The sequence below is a fragment of the Sprattus sprattus genome, assembly GCF_963457725.1.
Source record: "Sprattus sprattus genome assembly, chromosome: 4".
Classification (NCBI taxonomy): domain Eukaryota; kingdom Metazoa; phylum Chordata; class Actinopteri; order Clupeiformes; family Clupeidae; genus Sprattus; species Sprattus sprattus.
This window is the reverse complement of record NC_137923.1, coordinates 47667759-47687745: the sequence shown is the minus strand read 5'-3', so window position 1 is coordinate 47687745 and position 19987 is coordinate 47667759. Positions and strand designations below refer to the sequence as shown.

Genomic DNA, 19987 nt, shown 5'->3' with positions numbered 1-19987 from the left:
GCTGTCTTCTCCCAGAGGATAAATGCAGAACATGCATAAGCTATGACAGTTCTCTGTTTAAAAAAAATAAACATATTGGTTGGCTAATTGCATTTTATAAAGGGAATAATTCTAAGTGACAAATCAAATAACACTTTTTTTTCTTTTTAACCAATGCACTGGTTGGTTTTTGGCGTTTCAAAGGATTTTCCTCAGCAGAATGGTACAGATAAGGTTGTGTAGAAATTCAAATCCAAATTCTTTGGACAAGATGTGAGGTTGAAAGAAATGCATTTTTCCCCCTCCCTTACTCCTGTGTGTGCCTTTTTCGATCACTCCCCCCTCTCAACAGAAAATAATTTCTATGTTAATTATCATGCAACCTTGTAAGAACATGCTGCATAGAATGATCAGTATTTATATTTTGCACTTTCTAAGCAGTTTTTAAAAGAAATTGCACACATCTGGTCGGGCAGAGTGAGAAAAAGATGAAAAGAACGAGGTATTTTCTGCTACAATAGGAACTTTAAGGAATAATATGACTTGGATAACTTTTCTAAAGAAAAAAGTATATAGACATGAAGTACCTCATAAGCCTGATATATGCTGCATTGACATTTCATTTATATTTTAATTTTGCATACATTTTTTTTATTTTTTTTCAGTCATCAAAATATCCCTTTATCCTGGGAGGTTTGTTGAACACACAAGGCTGTGCAAATGTCAGTTTTTTTGTTGTTGTTTAGAATGGCACAGCTTCATCACGTCACTTTTATTTGAACCCAGATAGAAATAGCATGTGCATTTGTACGAGACACAGGGTGCACTGTTAATCAAAACCTCTGCATAATGATGTGACCTTGAAACTAGTTGAGGTCACAGGTTTCCTTCAACTTCAGTTTTCCCCAAAATGGTCACATCTGACAATTCAATGACATGTACTTCACAGAGCATTCTAATGCACATAGTGTTTCACTTGGATGACTCCTGTATGATGGCTCAACAGTAAATGGGCATAGAATAATTGATCCCGATGAGATTATCCCTATTGGAGAATAATGAACTGTGACTGCAGACTCGGGTATAGCCAACTAAGGGCTATATCTGCTACTGTTACCTTTCACTTTCCTCACCGCTGTCTTAAATTAACCAGTTGCATGTGGTGTTGGAACACTGGACATCTGGCCTTAATGATGCACTATGACCTTCGACGTGTAAGCTATATGTTGCCCATAGCGATAGTTATTCAATGCCCTGCGTCTGTTGCTTTTCATCTACCTCCTATGAATGTAGGGAGGGAGTGTCCTGAAAAGCTTTTCTTTTAACTCATTCATAGTTTTGTGGTTCAACGTGAAGCAACCACAGGATAAAAAATAACTATTTACAAAATTTCAAAATTCTTTCCAGAAGTTCTTTCCAGGACACCCCATTTTTTTATTATTATTATGAAATACATATTCATGAGTCAATATCCACACAAAAGCCATGGAATAGCAATGTGACCAAAGGGTTTTTATTTTTCTAGTGAAGGCATCCCTGCACAGCCCACTGGCTACAAGCCTCCCGTTCATGTCACTGATTTTCAAAAAACTCTGTAAACTTCATAGCTTTTCACCACATGCCAAATTTGAATTTTCTGTCATTCCTGTAATGGTGAGGTCTTTTTCTTTTCTTTTTTAAATTGATGCATTTGAATACACTGCTAAGTTCCTTGATGTTTTGTTTTCTTCTCGATGTTGTATCGTGTGAGCTTTCGATTTGTATTTTTTTTTTTTGTTTATTATGATAAACTCGAAAATATGCTGTAAATCTTGTTAGGACATAATGTGAATATGTATCACTTGTAGTTCACTCTCTGGCTTGACTGTATATTGCATTAATTAATAAAAATAAAATTACATTTTCTCTCAATGGGGTTTTATGTTGATTTTTCAGTGATTGGTTGTACTCTTGCTGATATGTTTGATTGTTAATGTTTTTATTTGCCAAGAACAGTGTTAATTTTTCTTTCTTTAAGCCAAGCCACTTAATTCTAAACAAACACAGATGGCCTTGGCTTTTACTAGAGCCCAGTAACAACCTGAATTGTCCAATGGCTGTAGTATTTTGCAGCTGTTCAAGTCAAGGTGGACATGGTCACATGTAATGACTGTTTTTCTGATATAGTGTATAGTAGGAACTAAGCGTAATTTTATTCTCAAATATACCTGCGCACCTCCGCACTAATTTATGCGCATATCTTCTCAATTTAGCCATTTTCCATTAGCAGCCGCTTTGGTTTTGTGCAGAATAATGGTGTGACCAAATCAAAGATGTGTAAGTAATCTTACACCGGCCAAGGTTGGATTTGCAGTTGATAAACAGAAGCCTGACTCCTGGTCAGTCGAGTTCAAGAAAAAGAGATAAGGGTTTTTCTGAGGTTGTTTGTGTGTATATATGTATATATATATATCAGCGTAACCTACTAACAATATTAACTCCTGCCTCCAGAAAGACTTTGACGTAATTAATATGATCTGAAAGCAGATAAATACAAATAGGTTTGAAAGCCTGTTACCATAGAAGAAAGTCGCTCAAAACATGATCCGGCAAACAAATGGTGCGACGCTGGCTGCTTGAAGTCCGCAGCCTCCACCGACTCAGACTTTCCAATAGCTCACTCGTGAGGCACTGCACATTGGAGCTCGAAGTCGGGAGCTTTCTCCAAGGTAAGTATCATTAATAATTTAATTTGAAGCAATATTTGCATTGCTGTCAAACTCAAAAGTTATATCTGTTAGTGTTTTCAGTGTTTTATCTAACAAAGCATGCCTGTTACCACACGGGGATTTCCAAATGGAAAACTCGCTTTGACAAAGCACCCCAAACAAAAGACACGGTGGAGCGTAGGTGAGGTCATCGTGTCTGATTTAGACGAAACATTCTTTTTTTTTTTTCAATGAAGACCTGGGTTATACTTTTATCTTAGAAAAGATAGTTGTATTCATAGCTGTGCTGATGCCCGATATGTACCTTAACAACTTGTGATGTTTTGACGTTTCATGATTATTTTATATGCATGTTTAAAGAAAAATGCATAGTTATTGGATCCTGTGTATAAGGGAAGAAAGACATTCCTACATCTATCTGTAGCCTCTCTAAAAAAAAATCTTAGATCTCCCAAATCCAAGGACATCCACAGAGGGGATCGGCTATCTCTGTCTCTCTTATATATTCATATCCATTAATAAATGTATGCGATCTATATGTGTGTGAGTGTGCATGCATATACCTTAAATATTTGTGTGTGTCCTTGTGGGAACAAGAACTAATTGGATCAATTAATGTGTGTCCTGTGTCCATTAATGAAATGCCTCAGTACACATCAAATTCATTACTGTACTGTGTCGCAGTGCCACAATGTTGTTTTTCCGAGAGGGCGTGGGGCAGACTTGGCTGCCCATGTGTCTTCTGCTCTGTGTGTGGTGCCCCGTGCTCGGACAGGAGCTGGACCAGACGCTGGGTGATTGGGACGACTGGGGCTCAGGCCTCCAGGACCTGCTGCTGGCCGGCTTCCCCGCGGACAGCCTTTTTGTTTCAGAGACACCGGACAGGCCTGCTAACTGCACCCAACGCTTCTGGCTGCCCCCGTCCTACCCGGTCTGCTGGGACGACATTGTCGGGCAGAAGGAGTTTGAACAGACCCGCCTGCTGGCTCTCCAGAACCGGGCCGCACTGCAGGCTGTGTCACAAGCCAGTGGCCTAGACGAAGGGGGACTTTCGTATGAAGAACAGGCCCGCCAAGATGTGCAGGTGGTTCAGGCTGACCATCAGGAAGTGGTCCAAACTGCAGACAGCATGGAGAAGGCTTTCTTCTCTTTAGAAGAGAAAAGGAGAGAAGGCACTGAGCATTATACCTTTTCCAGGTAAGCTTCACTTAACCTCCTATATCCCATATCATAACCCATATTAGAGCAAAAGACAACCTACACTACATGATGGCTACACTCCACGCTGCCTCCTGTTAATCAAATGAAAGCTTAGAAAGCTGCTGGAAAGAAAAGGCAAGTTTTATTGCCTCATGTTTGCCGTACAAGGTTTTTATGAGGCAGACACTCACTAACACATGTGAAGGAATGTAGGGAAATGTGTGTGTGCCATTTTTCCACACCAGAAAATGTGTGTGTGCCATTTTTCCACACCAGCGTGCCTCAACCATGAGGTCATTACCATCAGCCGTCACAGCTGTCGGCCAAGAGTCAGGATCTGTTCCATTGATCTGTTTGTGTCCAGCACACTCCAACAAAAGCGCTTGTCCAGACATGGGAGGGCCTGGCATCATAAGCATCTGGCTTTGTAACAAGCAGCTCCAGCACTGTAAACAATTACATAAATGTTGTTACAGGCAAAGAGGGGCACTAAAGGAACAACTAGAAGGACAGCACAGAAATCTGTAGTGAATGATTTTGTTGTGGAATATACTGTGACGATGCACAGCAGCAAATCCACTTCTGAAACGGTCATTGTGAAATGATTTTGTTTGCCAATATTCTTTTGCACTGTGCTTTCAGATCTTTTAAGGTATCTTCTGTTCATAATTTGTTCACATTTCACAGGTCCAGAAATATGTAAAGGAAAGCTTTGAATGCTGATACAAACAAGAGGCACAGAAAACTGTATTAGTAGTAATTCAGAGTTCAGGATCACCTAATTTTAACATGTATTTTTTGAACAAAAATTACACACTTTACCTTTAAAAACATCAGTCTTAAAGTATATGGCGTTTTGAATCTGCTCATTTTTATTATCTGAGGCTGTTTAACAAGGGTAATTGAAACTGGCCTATTCTTTTTCTTCGTAGCATAAAGGAGCAGCTGACCAACACTAAAGCCTCAATCCATAGTCGAGAGGAACTAGCTGCACTTCTGGAAGAGAAGCTCTCTGTTCTAGAGAGGTCCCTGGACCTCATGCAACTTCGGCTGGCCAAACTACTGGCACGGAGATGGTAGCCATGTCAACCTTTTTCATTACAATGCATGACTCATAACTAACATAGAAAAACCTTGTTACAGTGACCAGAGTTATCTCTGAAATGTGTATTTACCTGAGAGTTGGACTTGTTTTAGATGAGATGGGGAGGCAATTACTTTGTCTCATTTGTGCTGTATGGCGCCTGCCATCCAAATGATCCAATGAATAATACATTGTGTTGGCTATTATAAGCCTTGGTAATAAAATCTATATTTTTATATCAGCCTGCATGCTTGTTCCCTTAACATTGTGTGATGCCACTATAAAACTGCCCCTGAAATGAAACAGTGTGAAGAGATAATGCTGATTTCTGAACTGCACCATCATCTTTTGCAATATGGCATAGAGGCCTTAACCAAACTAAATTAAGTCTATTACGGAGGCAGTATGGCACAATGCTACTCTTTTTGAAGCATATTTCTATAAGCAACTAGTACTGGTGCCAACTTCAAATGATTTTTTATGGGATATGGTCATGTGAAGGACCGATAAATACACCTGTCGTTCCAACTAGCCGTTTAGGCTATGCAGTAAGTTCAGTGGTTCTGGTCGACCAGCCTGCGAAAATGCTAGAAAATAAGAAGTGCCTTCATAACATGTCCTCCCCAACTGTGTATACTGCCAAACGACATGAGTTAACATGCTAGCAAGGCTTTCATCAGGGCCTCTTTGCTGGTGTTGTGTCTAAGATTTTTGCATGCCTTTTCAATAGATACATTGCTAGTTTTAGACCAAAACTCCATACGGCTGCTTTCAAATTATAAAAATAATTTGTCTCAATGTGGACCACTCAGAAATCATCTTCAGAGCTAAATTTGTGTGTGAAAATAAAACACCCGTGTTCACACTATGCACAAGCACGTTTATTTCCATACATGGTATAGACTAAACCCTGATACAAACATCATATATGAACACTAAGCTACGTGTTAACAACTACACAAATCTTAACCAGTGCACTTTCCATTTCCTGCAAAAGAAAGAAGTCAGACATTGATACCATTGAAACAAGCTAAGTGTCTTCCCTACGCATCACCTCTAGTGTAGGCGCATTATTACAAAATATCCCGCAGCTTTGTTAGAGAAAGACAGACACTGAAAGGGTATACGGATGTTTTATAGCACAAATAAATACAAACCCCTACCCTTTGTCTATATGAGAATGTGCACAATTCTTACACTTCTTTGCCCTCTGCAGAAATATGAGACTCAGAGCTATCAAAAAAATCAACTCCTTAAAAACAATTGTCATAATGCCCTCTGATTAAGAGACAAAGAAAGGAAATATCCTGAGTTGTATTTAGTTCAGGTATTGGTCACAAATGCAGTAGTATTTAAAAAGCAGAAGGACTGCTTTTTTAAACAACCAATGCCACTGGTTTTCCAGAATGACCGTAAATACGTGGTACCCCTTTTTTGTATTGATTTGATGATCAGACTGACAATGGAAGCCTCTGGAAGCACCAATGTATAGCACCATTTAACCTGAGGATTTAAAATCCTTAAACGGTGCCATGTCTGTGAATGACCTGGTTAAGTTTGAGTATGTATAAAATGCTCTCAAAACACGGGATGCATCCCTGAATACGTGTCTATGTGAACGATCAAGCACAATTACTTGAAGTCACATAGTTATCTGTGAATTGGCCTTCTTTTGTGCCTCTCAAGAGTTCACTGTGACATCTGTCATTTGCAGTATGGAGGCAAAAATCAAACAAACAAAAAAACAACTAACACAGTAAGGTTAAGGTAAACGTATCCTGCTATCTGGGCCCTGAGTAGATTGGTTGAAAAAACAGAACATCTGTACCACCATGCATACCGATTTTGTGTTTACTGATTCGGCAGTTAAAAGGTTGGGGAACTCAGCCATCTGAGAGAGTGGTTGGTAACAGACCCATGTCTGAAATCTCAGCAGATTTTCATTAGATGTCATCTTCCTCCTGCCTGTCTTCCAGCGTCTTCAGGTAATCCCTTGCCAATATCTTCTTAGGAAGGATATCTGTAAGTGAAAAGCAAACTATTTAGGACAAGAAAAAAAAATGGCCCTTCCGCCTCCAGTAACAAGCAGGACATAGTAAATATCACGTGAATATCATGTGTCATCCACATACCGGTTAGAAACTGAAAGTTCTCCATCGCCTCTGCAGCATTGGCGAGGTCACTGTATGACAGTGTGTTCTTCTTTTTACTAGATCCATTTTTAAATGAAGACCGTGCTAGATGCTGTACAAAGAGCTCCTGGATAACGACAAAATAGTGTCATACTCCCAAACTTAACCGACAGTAACAGTGTATTAAATGCATCACAACAGTTTGATACGACATTAATTTACTATGAAGGACGTATACCTTTATGATCAGGTCATCTCACAAGTAGCCAGTAACATTACTTAACGATAGTTAACGTACGATAGTTAACGAACTATCTAGCGAGGTTTGCTCGCTGTCTCACAAATGTTTTATCCACCACCATGATCACATCGGACCCATCATATTTACAATGAAAAAATACACAAAGTACAACAAAAGTTTGTCAACGTTACTTCGATCTACTGCTAACAAACGTAAGAGAGTCAGTTAGCTTGCTGGATTGGCTTTTTTTGCTAGCCAAGTTCACGTTTCTTAGCTTGTTCCTAGCTACCCTGTGACTAGCAAACAAACAGCTAGGGATGTGGCCTTACCGTTGCTTTTGTTGTTAAAAAGAGGGCGTCCTGGTTAATATTTGAAACATCTGGAGAACTTTTCATTATCAGCTTCACTCGGGACTGTGGTAGTGAGATATTTTTGCTATTTGGTGCAACTTTGCCATCCTCGTTATCCCCAGACATCTTCACATCGAAGTTGGTCCGACTAATGCGACGGAAGTGAACCGCCACTTTTGAAAGTGGTCCTAGGCTGGACTAGGGAAATGTAGTTTCTTTTAATTTAAACACTTCTAGCCAGCATTTATTACACTAAAATACTTTATATAGATTTTATATGACTTTTATATAAACTTAAAATGTGAACTAATTCCCAGAAAATAATTTTAGCTGCTAATAGCCTATTGAGAGTTACAAAATGACACATATTTTGCAGGACTGAATTATAAATACTGTTGACAGACAGTCTTTGTAACTTTTGGTATGTAAACCTCATCATTGCAGTACTCTGTTTATATGCCGTTCAGCGTAAAAACAAAATTCAACAAAATCTCGTTATAAAAATAGCTTGAACTACATCACCCACATCCCCTAATGCCTGCTCTGTTTATCGACAGACCTGTTGGTCCATCTGTGGGCAGTGTAGTTTTTCTGAATGGAACGTGTAGCGCTTTTCCCCAGAATAAAAAACAGCAGTTCCCATGGTACATCACGATTACCTCTCTAGGGTGTTTGGGTCACCGATAGCTTACTGAACAACTCACTCACCGCTGTTAATACTATTTTGAGTTGATAATGTTTATGGCAGGTACAGGTATTGGGGGTCGGGGGTGTAGCCAGGGCCCAAATTCAGGATCTGGCTCTACAGGATGTAATCCACGCAAGTTTAGCGAGAAAATTGCCCTTCATAATCAGCGTCAAGCTGAAGACACCGCCGCCTTCCAAGAGGTTATGATGGACATCACTTCCACCAAGGTAAGTCTCGATGTCGGTTTGACAGGCCGAGATCACAGAACAAGTGGTATCCAACACGGTTATTGACGAGAAGTAAGAGTTGTGTAGTTGGCCAAAAGATACACGGTTTGAGGTTTCAATGAAGCACTGCAGAGTCGACTGAAAAAAAGTTAGCCAGGTTTGATTTGCTAGCTAAGTTTTCTGTTTACGTTGCTTCAACCAAGCCTGGGAACAGACTCAGTGCAGTATTAGGGTACATTAGAATCAGAATCAGAAACGCTTTATTCGCATGCGTGTGTGTGTGTGTGAGGGAGATAGTGAGTGTGTGTGTACATTGATTATATGAAGTGATAATAACATTAAGTTAACGTTGCTGATATTTCTGTCTCTCAGCGCAACGTTTGTGTCACCCACTATATTTAGGTGCTTTCCCAGTGCTTAGATACAATTGATTACTAACAGGCAGCATGTTGCCAACACTCAACAATCAATTCAACAGCAATACAGTTAATATTTTTTTTCGGAAATACACTATATTTAGCAGATTTATCAACTTTTAAAGTTTAAAAAGTTTTTCTATAGCTACTCTTCGATAGCAATTCACCTTAGCCTACTAAGTCATCAAGGATATTTCCAGCACCCCACGCTTAAATTTAAGGATGAGCTGATGCCCTTTTCTGTTTCAGCTACATGTTCAAAGAACTCGTCAGGCCAGAAATCTGGCTCCATATTATGGTGGTTCCTTGCCCAATGTTAACCAGATTGTAAGAGCTACGTGTGACGCCCAGGTGAGACTTTTTCCACTGATAACACACATGAAAGGTCATATATAATGTCAGATGAGTAATAATCTTAATCATAACAATAATAATAGTAATAATAAATAGCAACCCCTTACAGTATTTATATAGTCATTGGCAGTGGTTAAAGTGGGATTTGGTAGGTGGGGGTACTCTATTTTCCGGTGTGGCGGCGGCGGCGGGGGGGGGTATTTGGTGGATCTGGTGGCGGCCGTGGCGGGGGGTATTTGGTGGATCTGGTGGCGGCAGCGTTGAAATCACCCATTCCTATATTTTTTTAATCACAGTGATATAAGGAGGTCTAACCAAAGACCTAAACCAGGGATGGATCATGAGCCTTTGGGCCCCTATTTGGTTCCATGAGAACATTTTGAATTTGGTAAATATGATTTCCTGTATTCTGGTGCATTTTGGGGATGGCCAGCTGGAAATGAACAATTAGTGCTGAAATCTGTTCTGCATCAGGCCTAATCTTAGTCATTCTTACACAGTAATCACAGCGCAAATTACACAGTGCCTACTTAGTTCCATGGCCTGGACTGTCCACTCACACAGCCATTAATAAACAACACTGCAGACTTCAGTTATTAAATTAAAAATATTTTACTGTTAAATGAATTATCAAAACATGACATAGCAACAATGCTTGGTACATCTTCTTAGACTATCAATTGCTTGATTTTAAAAGAAAATCTAAAAAGAATGACTGTTTAGGCACCATTTCCAGACATTCTTACCCTTGGAAATAATCAGTTATTTTTCGTTTACACCCTCTCTTATTTCGATCCTCCTCCATCTTTAAGAAGGAAATTATGAAGACATAACATTACCAACGTGTTTTCCAATTAGGAAACAAGTACCGGTACTCAAATTTTTTGTCTTTCTGACAAGCTGACGTGCTAGCCAATAACCAACTAGTTGCAGTTAACCATTGTTAATGTTCGTCATTCTCAGTCAGGGCCAGAGTGATAGAAAACGAATAACTAAAAGCCTGGTTCTTTCTTTAAGTTGTGTTTGTTGCCCTATTTAAAATATAGACGTTAGACTTTAGCTTACTACTTCACCTTGGACTCCAACATGCACTCGCTCTGACTGGAACAGTCTAAACACTTACCGCAAAGCGTCGCGCTCTCAACTGAACTGACAGGAAGGTTACCTGTTTTTTTTTTTGCGCGCGCGAAGCGTGTTTGTCAGAGGGATGAACAAGGCGGGGCTAGGGGATGATATTACGTTTTGATTAGATATTTGGTGTGGACTGGCCTTAACATTACATTTTTGTAATTTTTTTTTAAGAATCTATTTATTTATTAATTTATCTGAGGTGCCGGTACTGAGTACCGGAGCGTTCCGGCCCACTTTAACCCCTGGTCATTGGTCATAATTTTCCAAAGCCACATAGTATGCAGTTAAGGCATACTATTCAGATCTGAATCAACTTCTGAATGAAGAGTGCGTTCAAAATAAAATTCATTATTATTATTTATTAACTCCCTGAAAAATGACCTAATCACATTAGCATGACATTGTTTAACAGGTACACAGTAGAAACATGAACCTGGTTCCCTTCATGGGCTGAGATCAATGTTTAATTGTTGTATTAGGCTTCATTGGCCATTTGAGTCATCAGGTCAAGGACCGTGTGGCCCAGTGAACTAATGGCTAATAACTATTACTTAATTACATTTTAACCATGCTATGTCTTTGGCGGTCACACTGTATTTATCATATTGGCCACTGGGCCACAGTTTTCCTGATGACTTTTCCTCCCTGCTTTCCAACACACGACTACCTTAAGGCTGATACCCCTTCACAGATACACGTGTCCTCATCAGTAAGATGAAATATCTTAAATCAAGGCAATATATGATTGTTTTTTGCCTGACAAGATATTTCTTCTTACCAGGCATTTTTTTATGTTCAAGCATTTCACCTGCTTCAAGCATTTCAGTCTTTAATTATCTTAATAGGGTATTATAAATTGTTACAGAAATTGTATTACTGGTTCTGAGCAAGTTAATGCTTCAAACAAGTTTTATCACCACTGACAAGTACAAAACAAATGTTCCTGTTCTGTTGGCAGATCACTTTGCTTATTTTAAGTAATATATCCCCCATTTTAGTACTTTTTTTTCTTGTTTTTGAAAGCTGAATTTTTGCAGTGTCATACCATGCTGACTGCACACATATATCTTCTTTCAACCCCTCTCAACATAGGGTCAATTGTCATACAACCCTGAGCACAGTTGTGCAGTGCGGCGTCAGCTGATGTCAGATCAGGCCCACAGAGAGAGGAGACTGAGTCCACCGGGCCGGCCCAGCAGAAGACATGTATCCTTTTCATTCAGATAAGATGTGCTTCAGTTATCAGTAACTTCTTGATGGAATTCTTAGGGTCTGGTTTGCCTTTCTATCTTTCTTATATTCAATCATGGAAGTGGTGGCTTTATCCAAAACAAGTTGCACACACAGTATGGCAATATCATGTTTTTTATACGTTTTTGTGTGAATGAACCCAAGACCTTGATGCAAATTATAACATGATCTATAGAGCACAGACATATAGAGATATAGAACACAATGACACGGTTAATTTACCCACCCAAGCCAAAAGAGTGGCCATTATATGAGCAATTTAGAGTTCTGTTCCAAAACTAGTACGCTAACTTCCTGAAAGGCCTGTAAAAACCTTGGAAACACCACCAACAGCCCAGTTGACACTGACAGGATCTTGCCAACTCACTGGTGTCTTTTGGCAGTATAGCTGGCAATGTCATGCTGTGAAAGCTTTTCCTGCATTTTTGCAGGGTATTCCATACGGAACTACATAGGGCATATCCTGGATGGCTATTGAGATAGACAGGAGTTTATCTGTCCTTCACAGGATGGTACCAAAACTAGTTGCCTATAAAACCATACCTCAACAAGTGTCAAATTGTTGCATAGTGTTACTTTAAATGCATTCATGTATGTATGTACCCTATGTGCACAAATCAAAATTGTGTGTACTTTCTATTGGAAACACACTCTCAGTTTTCTGTGTATCTGAACCACCTGGGTGCCCCTAAAGAGGACTTTACCCCTTATTCTAGTGCACTTCTCTTCTGAGGAGATTTCAGTTCATGTTTCATATGCTTATACGTTCATATGCTCTTTCAAATTCTGACCATCACTTGAGAATGAAGGCATAACTGTGATAGACATAGCTATATTTTATATATTTTTTGGGTAGTTAAATGTATGGTATCATTTTCGTACTCTGGTAGGGATGACCCTGTAGAGCCTTTTCCACTGTGACTCAGAAAAAAAAGATTACATCTATAAAAGCTTTAAATTGATAAAAATTCTACCTTCAAGCACTCTCTTTTCCCACTGGATTTAATATCCCCTATGATGCCTGTTGGAATGGTGACTCGAACATACTTCTGCTTGCGATGGTCATGCCCAACCATACTGTTGACCTTAACCCCCGACCTACAGCCTGACAGTGCACCTTACCACTCTTTCCACCAGTCTCCTCCCCCCGTCTCTTACTGGAGAAGGTAAGGATCAGGACCCTGGTCAGATGCGCCAGTCATGCCTGACCTTTAACACTGCCCATGCTCTCTTTGTGAATGCCACCCTGAGTAATACCAGAGTAGGCTTTACAATAACATTATTTGTAATAATAATAAATATGTCTGCTGTTTATAGATAAATAATGTATAATTCTCCCTACACGAGGGGTGCATTAGTTAGAAGTGTCATTAACATTTCACTGAAATAATAGCTTCCAGGCTACATTGTTTTGTTATACTTCCTAGTAATTGTTCATTAAAATGTTTTGTTCAGCTCTCACTGTTCCAGCATTGCTAAAATAAGTGTGGCAATAAAAATGTGCTTGATTGAGCTGCCATTTTTTGTTATGTGTTCGTGAGGGGAATCCCATGCTTTGCCAGTTGAGCTTGCCATTGCTTTGCAATCCCATTGACTGTTATTTAATTTTTTCTAGTTTTGCTATGGAAAGTAGTACGTCCATTTTCCCTGTTCTGTATGTGTTCATGGAATTCCAATATTATGTGACCCCCTTTTCTGTTTTGGTTAATGAAGGAACTGGCCAAACAGCTGCACCACAGACCAAGGCCAAGAGGTCTGCCTCCCAGTGACAGCTCTGAATAGGTAATTACCCGCTCTTTTGTCCACAGTTCCCCCTCTAGCTCCCCTTGGTGCTGCCCTTTCCCTAACTGCTCTTTCTCCCTCTCTCTCTCTCTCTCTCTCTCTCTCTCTCTCTCTCTCGACTTGCTCCAAACCCTTTTCTTTTCCAGAACAAATTCAGATTCTGCCCTGCACACCACTGTACGCAACACACACATGGGTGACCAGATGAGCTCAGCCCAGGCTCTCACCCCCCCGAACAGACGCGGTGGTGAGTTCACTCCCCCCCCCCCCCCCCCCCCCAGCAGCTGCAGTGAGCGGCTGCGCCTCCAGCTGGAAAGGATAGTAATTAGAAGCCTGCCAGGCCTCTCTGAGTGGTTGTCTTAGTGCACTTATGGTTACACAAGTTGCTGTTGTTGTTTGTGAGACTTGCTACTTTGCATCCATGTGAAACTATTGAAAACTATTGAAACTATACTATATATATATATATATATATATAATATATATAACATGATTATTAGTTGATAAATGCTCTACTGAAGTGGGATGTTCCTTTATGACTGCTTGGTCTGTCCTCGCTCTTTTGTCTGTTTTAAACTCAAGTGTTCCCATATCCTGTGCCTCTCATTGAAGAGAACTTGTCAGAGGAAGGCAAGCCTGTGAAAAGAGACTGTAAAAAGGTAACTGCTGCCGTCTTGTTGCTTGTTGCAATGATGTGATTTATTGTAAGGTTGTTATCCCCTTTCCAAGTGGATACGTGATGGTTTATGTGGCCGCTCTTGTGTGTCCTCAGTTGTCCGAAGTGCCATCAGGAAGTGCCAAAGCCTCCAGCCAACAGTGAGTCATCCCTCAGTTCCTGTCATGTTCACTCAATTCATGCTGCCAAATCCTTGTCTGATATGCTGTCTTTTTTCTTTTGCATTTTCTTCTCATGTGTTCTCTTCTCATCTCTTCTCTTTTTCACCTCTCCTCCTTTCCTCTGTTTTCGTTTTATTTGTTCTCCTCTCTTTTCTTTGTTTCTTTTATCACTTCTCCTCTTCTCTCATATTATCACCTCATTTCTCTCTCTCTCTCTCTCTCTCTCTCTCTCTCTTACTCTGCCCTACTCTGCCCCCAGTGCCTTCCCAACCCCCAGCCAGCAGGGCGGCGGTCTCCTCCCTGTTCCCTCTGCTCTGAATATGAGTGGTTCTCTGCCAGACCTCTCCAGCCTGCACCTGCCCTCTGCCCAGTCCGCATGCCTGGAGATGGACCCCCTGGGCCAGGCCCCGTGTCTGTCCTCCTCCAGCAGCTCAGACCACCTGTCTGGGGGTCTTACACACCCTAGCCTCAAGACCGATGACGCCTTTCTCCTACCAGGTATTAATCAGTCAATTTGATTAAATTACTTTATTTATGACAAAACTAATTTGCTGAACATATATGCTACAAAACATATATGCGGTCATCTAGTCTAGCTAATTTATATGCTAGTGTAGCTAACTTATATGCAAGTGTATCTAATTTATATGCTAGTGTAGCTAACTTATATGCTAGTGTATTTAATTTATATGCTAGTGTAGCTAACTTATATGCTAGTGTATCTTACTTATATGGTAGTGTATCTAACTTATATGCTAGTGTAGCTAATTTATATGCTAGTGTATCTAACTTATATGCTAGTGTAGCTAATTTATATGCTAGTGTATCTTACTTATATGGTAGTGTATCTAATTTATATGCTAGTGTAGCAAACTTATATGCTAGTGTATCTAATATGCTAGTGTAGCTAATTTATATGCTAGTGTAGCTAACTTATATGCTAACTTTCTTGGTATGTGTAGCAGCGCTCATGTAAATTAAATACAACACAATGGGCTGCATTACTGTAATTTATTCGAATAAGAAAAAAAGAAAAAGTATTTCTGGGTGATTTAACAAAAAATGTATGATGATTTATTATTAAATATTATTTTTTTAATAAATGGAAATGACCCATTGATTTTAGAGATTCTTTACATCTTTAAAATTAACATGCTAGTTAGTTTTAAGGATGGATTAATGGATTTTTTCCCCCTCTGCTCTTTTTCAGGTTTATCACCAATGTCAGCCTCTCTCAGTAACCCTCTGCTTCAGTCTTCATTAAGTAGCCCCAACATCCAATCATCTCTCAGCAGCAACTCCCTCCCCAACTCCTTGAGCTCAGCCTCTTTACAATTTTCCCTGAGTAACTCCTCCCTCAAGTCATCCCTCAGCAACCAATCCCTGCTCTCCTCTCTCAGCAGCTCCTCCCTTAGCAACCAGTCCCTCCAATCAGCAGCCAGCCACTGTAGCTATAGCAGTGGCATAGGCGGATCACGTTCTCGCTCCACGTCCTCCCTGTCCTGCTCTTCGCGTGCGTCTAACCAATCACACCCTCCACACTCAACGTCGTCACGGAAACGGAACCAGCTCAGCCCTCTCATTCTGCCCAGCGGGGGCGAGTCTCGCTGGCACCACCCAAAACAGTTCTCCCCCACCGTGTCCCCAACACTGTCCTCCATCACTCAGGTATGGCAGTCCACATGGTTGTCAGTGTTGAATGACCTATTCACATGATGTACAAATGCCCTATATACACCTCTCTGACCGTTAGCCTGTCTGCCCTCAAATTTTAGTTTTACCCCAGATACCCCTTAAGTAATTTGAAAGCTACACTAGTGTCTAACCTTACACCATCTTGTTTGTTCTGGCCCAGGTTAAATGACCTTGCTTTCATGGAATGGAAATGAAACTGATGCCCTTGGCATTGCCGGAGCCATGTTCATCACTGGAGCTGCATTTGATTAATGCTTGCGTTAGACATATGATTAGATGCTTAAATAAAATGTTGTCTCTGCTTTGCTCTCTGTGTTTCCAGGGAGTGCTCCTCAACACCAACCAGATCTCACGAGAATCCCGACCCCCCGCGTATCCCTACAACCAGCCACAGCATGCTGGTCCTCCTCTATCCCAGCAGTCATTGCAGCACTTCCCATACAGTCCATTGGAAGGGCAGCTCCACCATCAGCTGGCTGTTGTAGAACCACCTGTGCACAATTCCAACTACCAGCAGCAGCAGCCCCACCAAGCACCCATGCCAAGCCAGCCTCCCCATCAACAACACATACATCAGCCGTACCATCCACCATTATACCCAAAGCGCCAGGTTCCCCAGTGTCACACACAGCCAACCCCCCCGCCGCCACAGAGCCACCTCCTGAAGCACCTGCAAGATCCAAGCCCTCCACCTCCGCAGCTCCAGCCTCCCCAGGCCCAGGGCCAAGCGGGCCCACATGCACAGCCCAGTCAGCAGCAGCACCTGCGACGCCAGCAGCACCACCAGCAGCCATATCACTGTGAGTCGAGCCAGCCGCTCCACCACGCAGGGACTCCGCCACAGCTGCCTTATTCCCAGCCCTTTACCCACCAGCAGCAGCAAAGCCAGTGGCCACCTCACCAACTCCAGCCTGACCAGCACGCTCCACATGATCTCCATCACCATCAACAACAACAACAACAACAACAACTACAGCAACAGCAACAGCAACAGCAACAGCAACAGCAACAGCAACAACAGTGTCAGCAGCACCTGTCATGGCCCTCTCCAAGCCCTGCTATGCCTGGCCAAATTCAGGCCCACCCTTGGCTGAAGGAGACTGACCTCCATGGAGCCCTGACCAGTGTGGACACTCTGCCCACACAGGAGCCCCTCAGAGCAGGCACACCCATTAGGGTGCAGAGCCACCGGAGATCTAAGAGCCAGATGCAGGATGTGGTGGCAGGAAGTCCTCTCTCTGGGAGCCCCCAGAAGATGGCTCAGACTCTGCAGACAGGGATATCCTCACAGGGTGGGCTGTGCCTGGACTCAGGCATAGGCCTTAATAACGTAAGTGAGATCTCCCTGTGTGGAACTTGTTACCGACAGCTATCAAATCAGCCATATTGTTTCTGTAATTACAAAGTGATGATTACTGTAGCTACCCAGCTGCTGTTGGTACAGTGTTGCATTCCTACAACGTGTCTATTCACACATGTGTTTCTGGATTGCTTGCTTTGTTTCCCGTCCCCTCAGGAGTCCTACATGGGCCTGCATCTCACTCCCAGCCAGACTAAAGCCCTTTCCCAGCAGGTGCGTTGCACAACTTCCATGTTAAACAGAGGAATCTCTTGGAGCTGTCAGTTACTTATTCCGTTCACTTTGAATAATCGTAAGACTGGAATGTACTTGTACGAGGAGGATTCTTCTTCTTTGTTCTCACTGTAGTTCTACCCGACCTCTTTATGTTATTTTAATTTATTTATTTGTATTTATATATTATATTATTCTATTCTATTCCTATTACTTTGCTGCTATTACACCTGCATTTCCCTATGGGGATTAATACAAGTGTATCTTATCTTATCTTTACAGTTGGGTCAGCTCTGCAAGGAGTCGGGGTCCGGTGCTGACCCAGATGCTGGGATGCAGAGTGCTTTTCCTTTCCAGAACCTTAATCTGGGCCAAGACCAGAAACACAGCAGTGGAATTTGCCATAGCCTCTCTGACATTATGTTAACAGGTACAGTTCAGAATAAGTAGCGTTAGACTTTTTTTTCACTAAAACCATCCATCTGTCCTGCCATCTATTTGAGATCTTTCATTGATCTGTCCTACTAAAAGGTCAGGTATTTAGCACATGCTTTTATCCTAAGCAGCACAAACACCCTGCAGCAACAGGGAATCAAACCCAGTCCATCCACTTTCAAAGCAGTGATCCTAACCTCTGCACCACCATGCCCATATAAACTAGAAAGTTTACTTACTTGTGAATGTACTTGAACTTGTTTACTTGTCCATTGCTGTCTTCACTGATGTCTGTATACAACTGTAAACATTAAAATAAACTGCTGTATATAAAAATGTCCCTCTCCTCAACTTTTTGTCAGATGCAGCATCCTGGCTGGACCAGGAGATTGCGGGCTTCCCTGCCAACATGCTGGATCTGGATGAAGACGCCTTAGAGTTGAGCATCTTGAGGGATGAGGAGTTCACCAGCGAGTCTGCAGTGGAGGGGTTCTATAACCCCTTCAACTGACCCGGACAGGGGCACGCAGCTGGAGATGATCTCCCAATAGGTTTATAGCCATTCTTTTGTAAGATAAGTCTATTTATGTGAGGTGGGATGCCACAAATGTGAGCACTGGGTTATTATGTCAACCAACAACTATTCCTATAATATGCAGTGATCTCCAGATCGCCATTTTAGAGAGGATGAAAAACATTAGTTTAGAGTATTTGTTATGATTTGTTGTTGTTAACTTATGCACAAATATAGGGGGAAAAGCTACATCTATGCATCCCCAAGTAAGCCACAGCTACAAACCTGCCCAGTTTAGAAAGTTAAAGTATGTTTGAAGAGGACATATGTTTTAGATTTTGGAATGTGACTTTGTCCTCAATCATGTTTTAAGTCGTGTCAGCATTTGTGTCGCAAGGTGATAAAGAAAACAAATCCATTTCTTTTAGCCAAAAAAAAAATCATTTATTTTATACAAACAAACAAGCAAACAGAAAAGGATTGTGGTCATCCCTTTAACAGGGTGTTACTCGACAGCTGTATTTGTCTGTGCCAGCCTGATCAATCCTTTACATTTTATGATTTTTAAAATGAAACAGGAAAACAGCTCCTGTGTATTACGCTTCTGTTTATATTTTGCTAATATTATGACTGTATTGTCATGCTTATTTATTATATATGTTCATATATATGTTTTATATATTAAGAGCTACTTCTCTCTCTGGTAGAGATGATGAACGCATTTTTGTGCTTAGATATCTTCCTTGCCAAAAAACTAAGAAAAACATTTTGTCTGTCGCAAACAAATAATACTTGAGTCAAACAAACAAAAGCATTGTTTATTATTCATTACTGCCTTGATATTTTGCAACAGTAAATATTATGATGTGAACTGATTGCACTGTTTTTATTAATTCAGTATGCAGACAACACATCAACCATCTGGTTCTCATTGAACAGTGAAGCAAACTTATCCTTTAGTTTCTCTTTTTGCTGACAAAAAAACAAGTTCTGCTTTGATGCTCAATGTCAGCTTTAATGATGACTTCATTTGCCATTTTCTTTTAACAGTATTCCAGATTCAATGCATTTCAAGGTATTTTCAATCAGTATGTAACACTAGGTTATTGGTCATGCTACAGGCTTTGTGAGGAAGACTCAAATAGCTGTATATGACATAAGTTGTTTAATGTAATATAAATTATATGAAATGTTCTGTTACAAACACAGTAGCACAACATCAGTGACCAAAGAAAAGCAGGGTTACTTCACTGTAAGGAAGCACACATCACTGTTGATACTAGAAGGGTTGGAGCTTATTATGTAAATCATCCAGCTGGCCATTTGCACTCCGGTAGGGGTATCAGTAAGGATGAGCAGATATCTAGTTATTCCACTAGACAGAACTGTC

The 19987-nt window shown here is 41.0% G+C and overlaps 3 protein-coding genes across 3 annotated transcripts; 2 read left to right on the top strand and 1 right to left on the bottom strand.

The window, feature by feature from the left end:
* Positions 1-2651: 2651 nt before the first annotated feature.
* LOC308364900 (uncharacterized protein) lies at positions 2652-5207 on the top strand. Its single transcript, XM_080838181.1, has 3 exons — positions 2652-2687; positions 3372-3884; positions 4820-5207. Exons 2-3 carry the CDS (start codon positions 3379-3381, stop codon positions 4965-4967), a joined length of 654 nt encoding a protein of 217 aa, XP_080694307.1. The 5' UTR covers positions 2652-2687; positions 3372-3378; the 3' UTR covers positions 4968-5207.
* A 630-nt stretch (positions 5208-5837) lies between these two features.
* Positions 5838-7827, bottom strand: chrac1 (chromatin accessibility complex subunit 1). Its single transcript, XM_080837215.1, has 3 exons — positions 7674-7827; positions 7104-7230; positions 5838-6991 (listed from the first exon to the last, which is right to left on the bottom strand). Exons 1-3 carry the CDS (start codon positions 7818-7820, stop codon positions 6915-6917), a joined length of 351 nt encoding a protein of 116 aa, XP_080693341.1. The 5' UTR covers positions 7821-7827; the 3' UTR covers positions 5838-6914.
* A 570-nt stretch (positions 7828-8397) lies between these two features.
* crtc2 (CREB regulated transcription coactivator 2) lies at positions 8398-19394 on the top strand. Its single transcript, XM_080836516.1, has 14 exons — positions 8398-8609; positions 9275-9376; positions 11603-11716; positions 12866-12927; positions 13475-13543; positions 13690-13790; positions 14126-14202; positions 14316-14359; positions 14640-14878; positions 15591-16048; positions 16398-17405; positions 17592-17648; positions 17931-18078; positions 18446-19394. The coding sequence occupies exons 1-14, from the start codon at positions 8430-8432 to the stop codon at positions 18592-18594; spliced, it is 2808 nt and encodes a 935-aa protein (XP_080692642.1). The 5' UTR covers positions 8398-8429; the 3' UTR covers positions 18595-19394.
* The last annotated feature ends 593 nt before the right edge of the window (positions 19395-19987 follow it).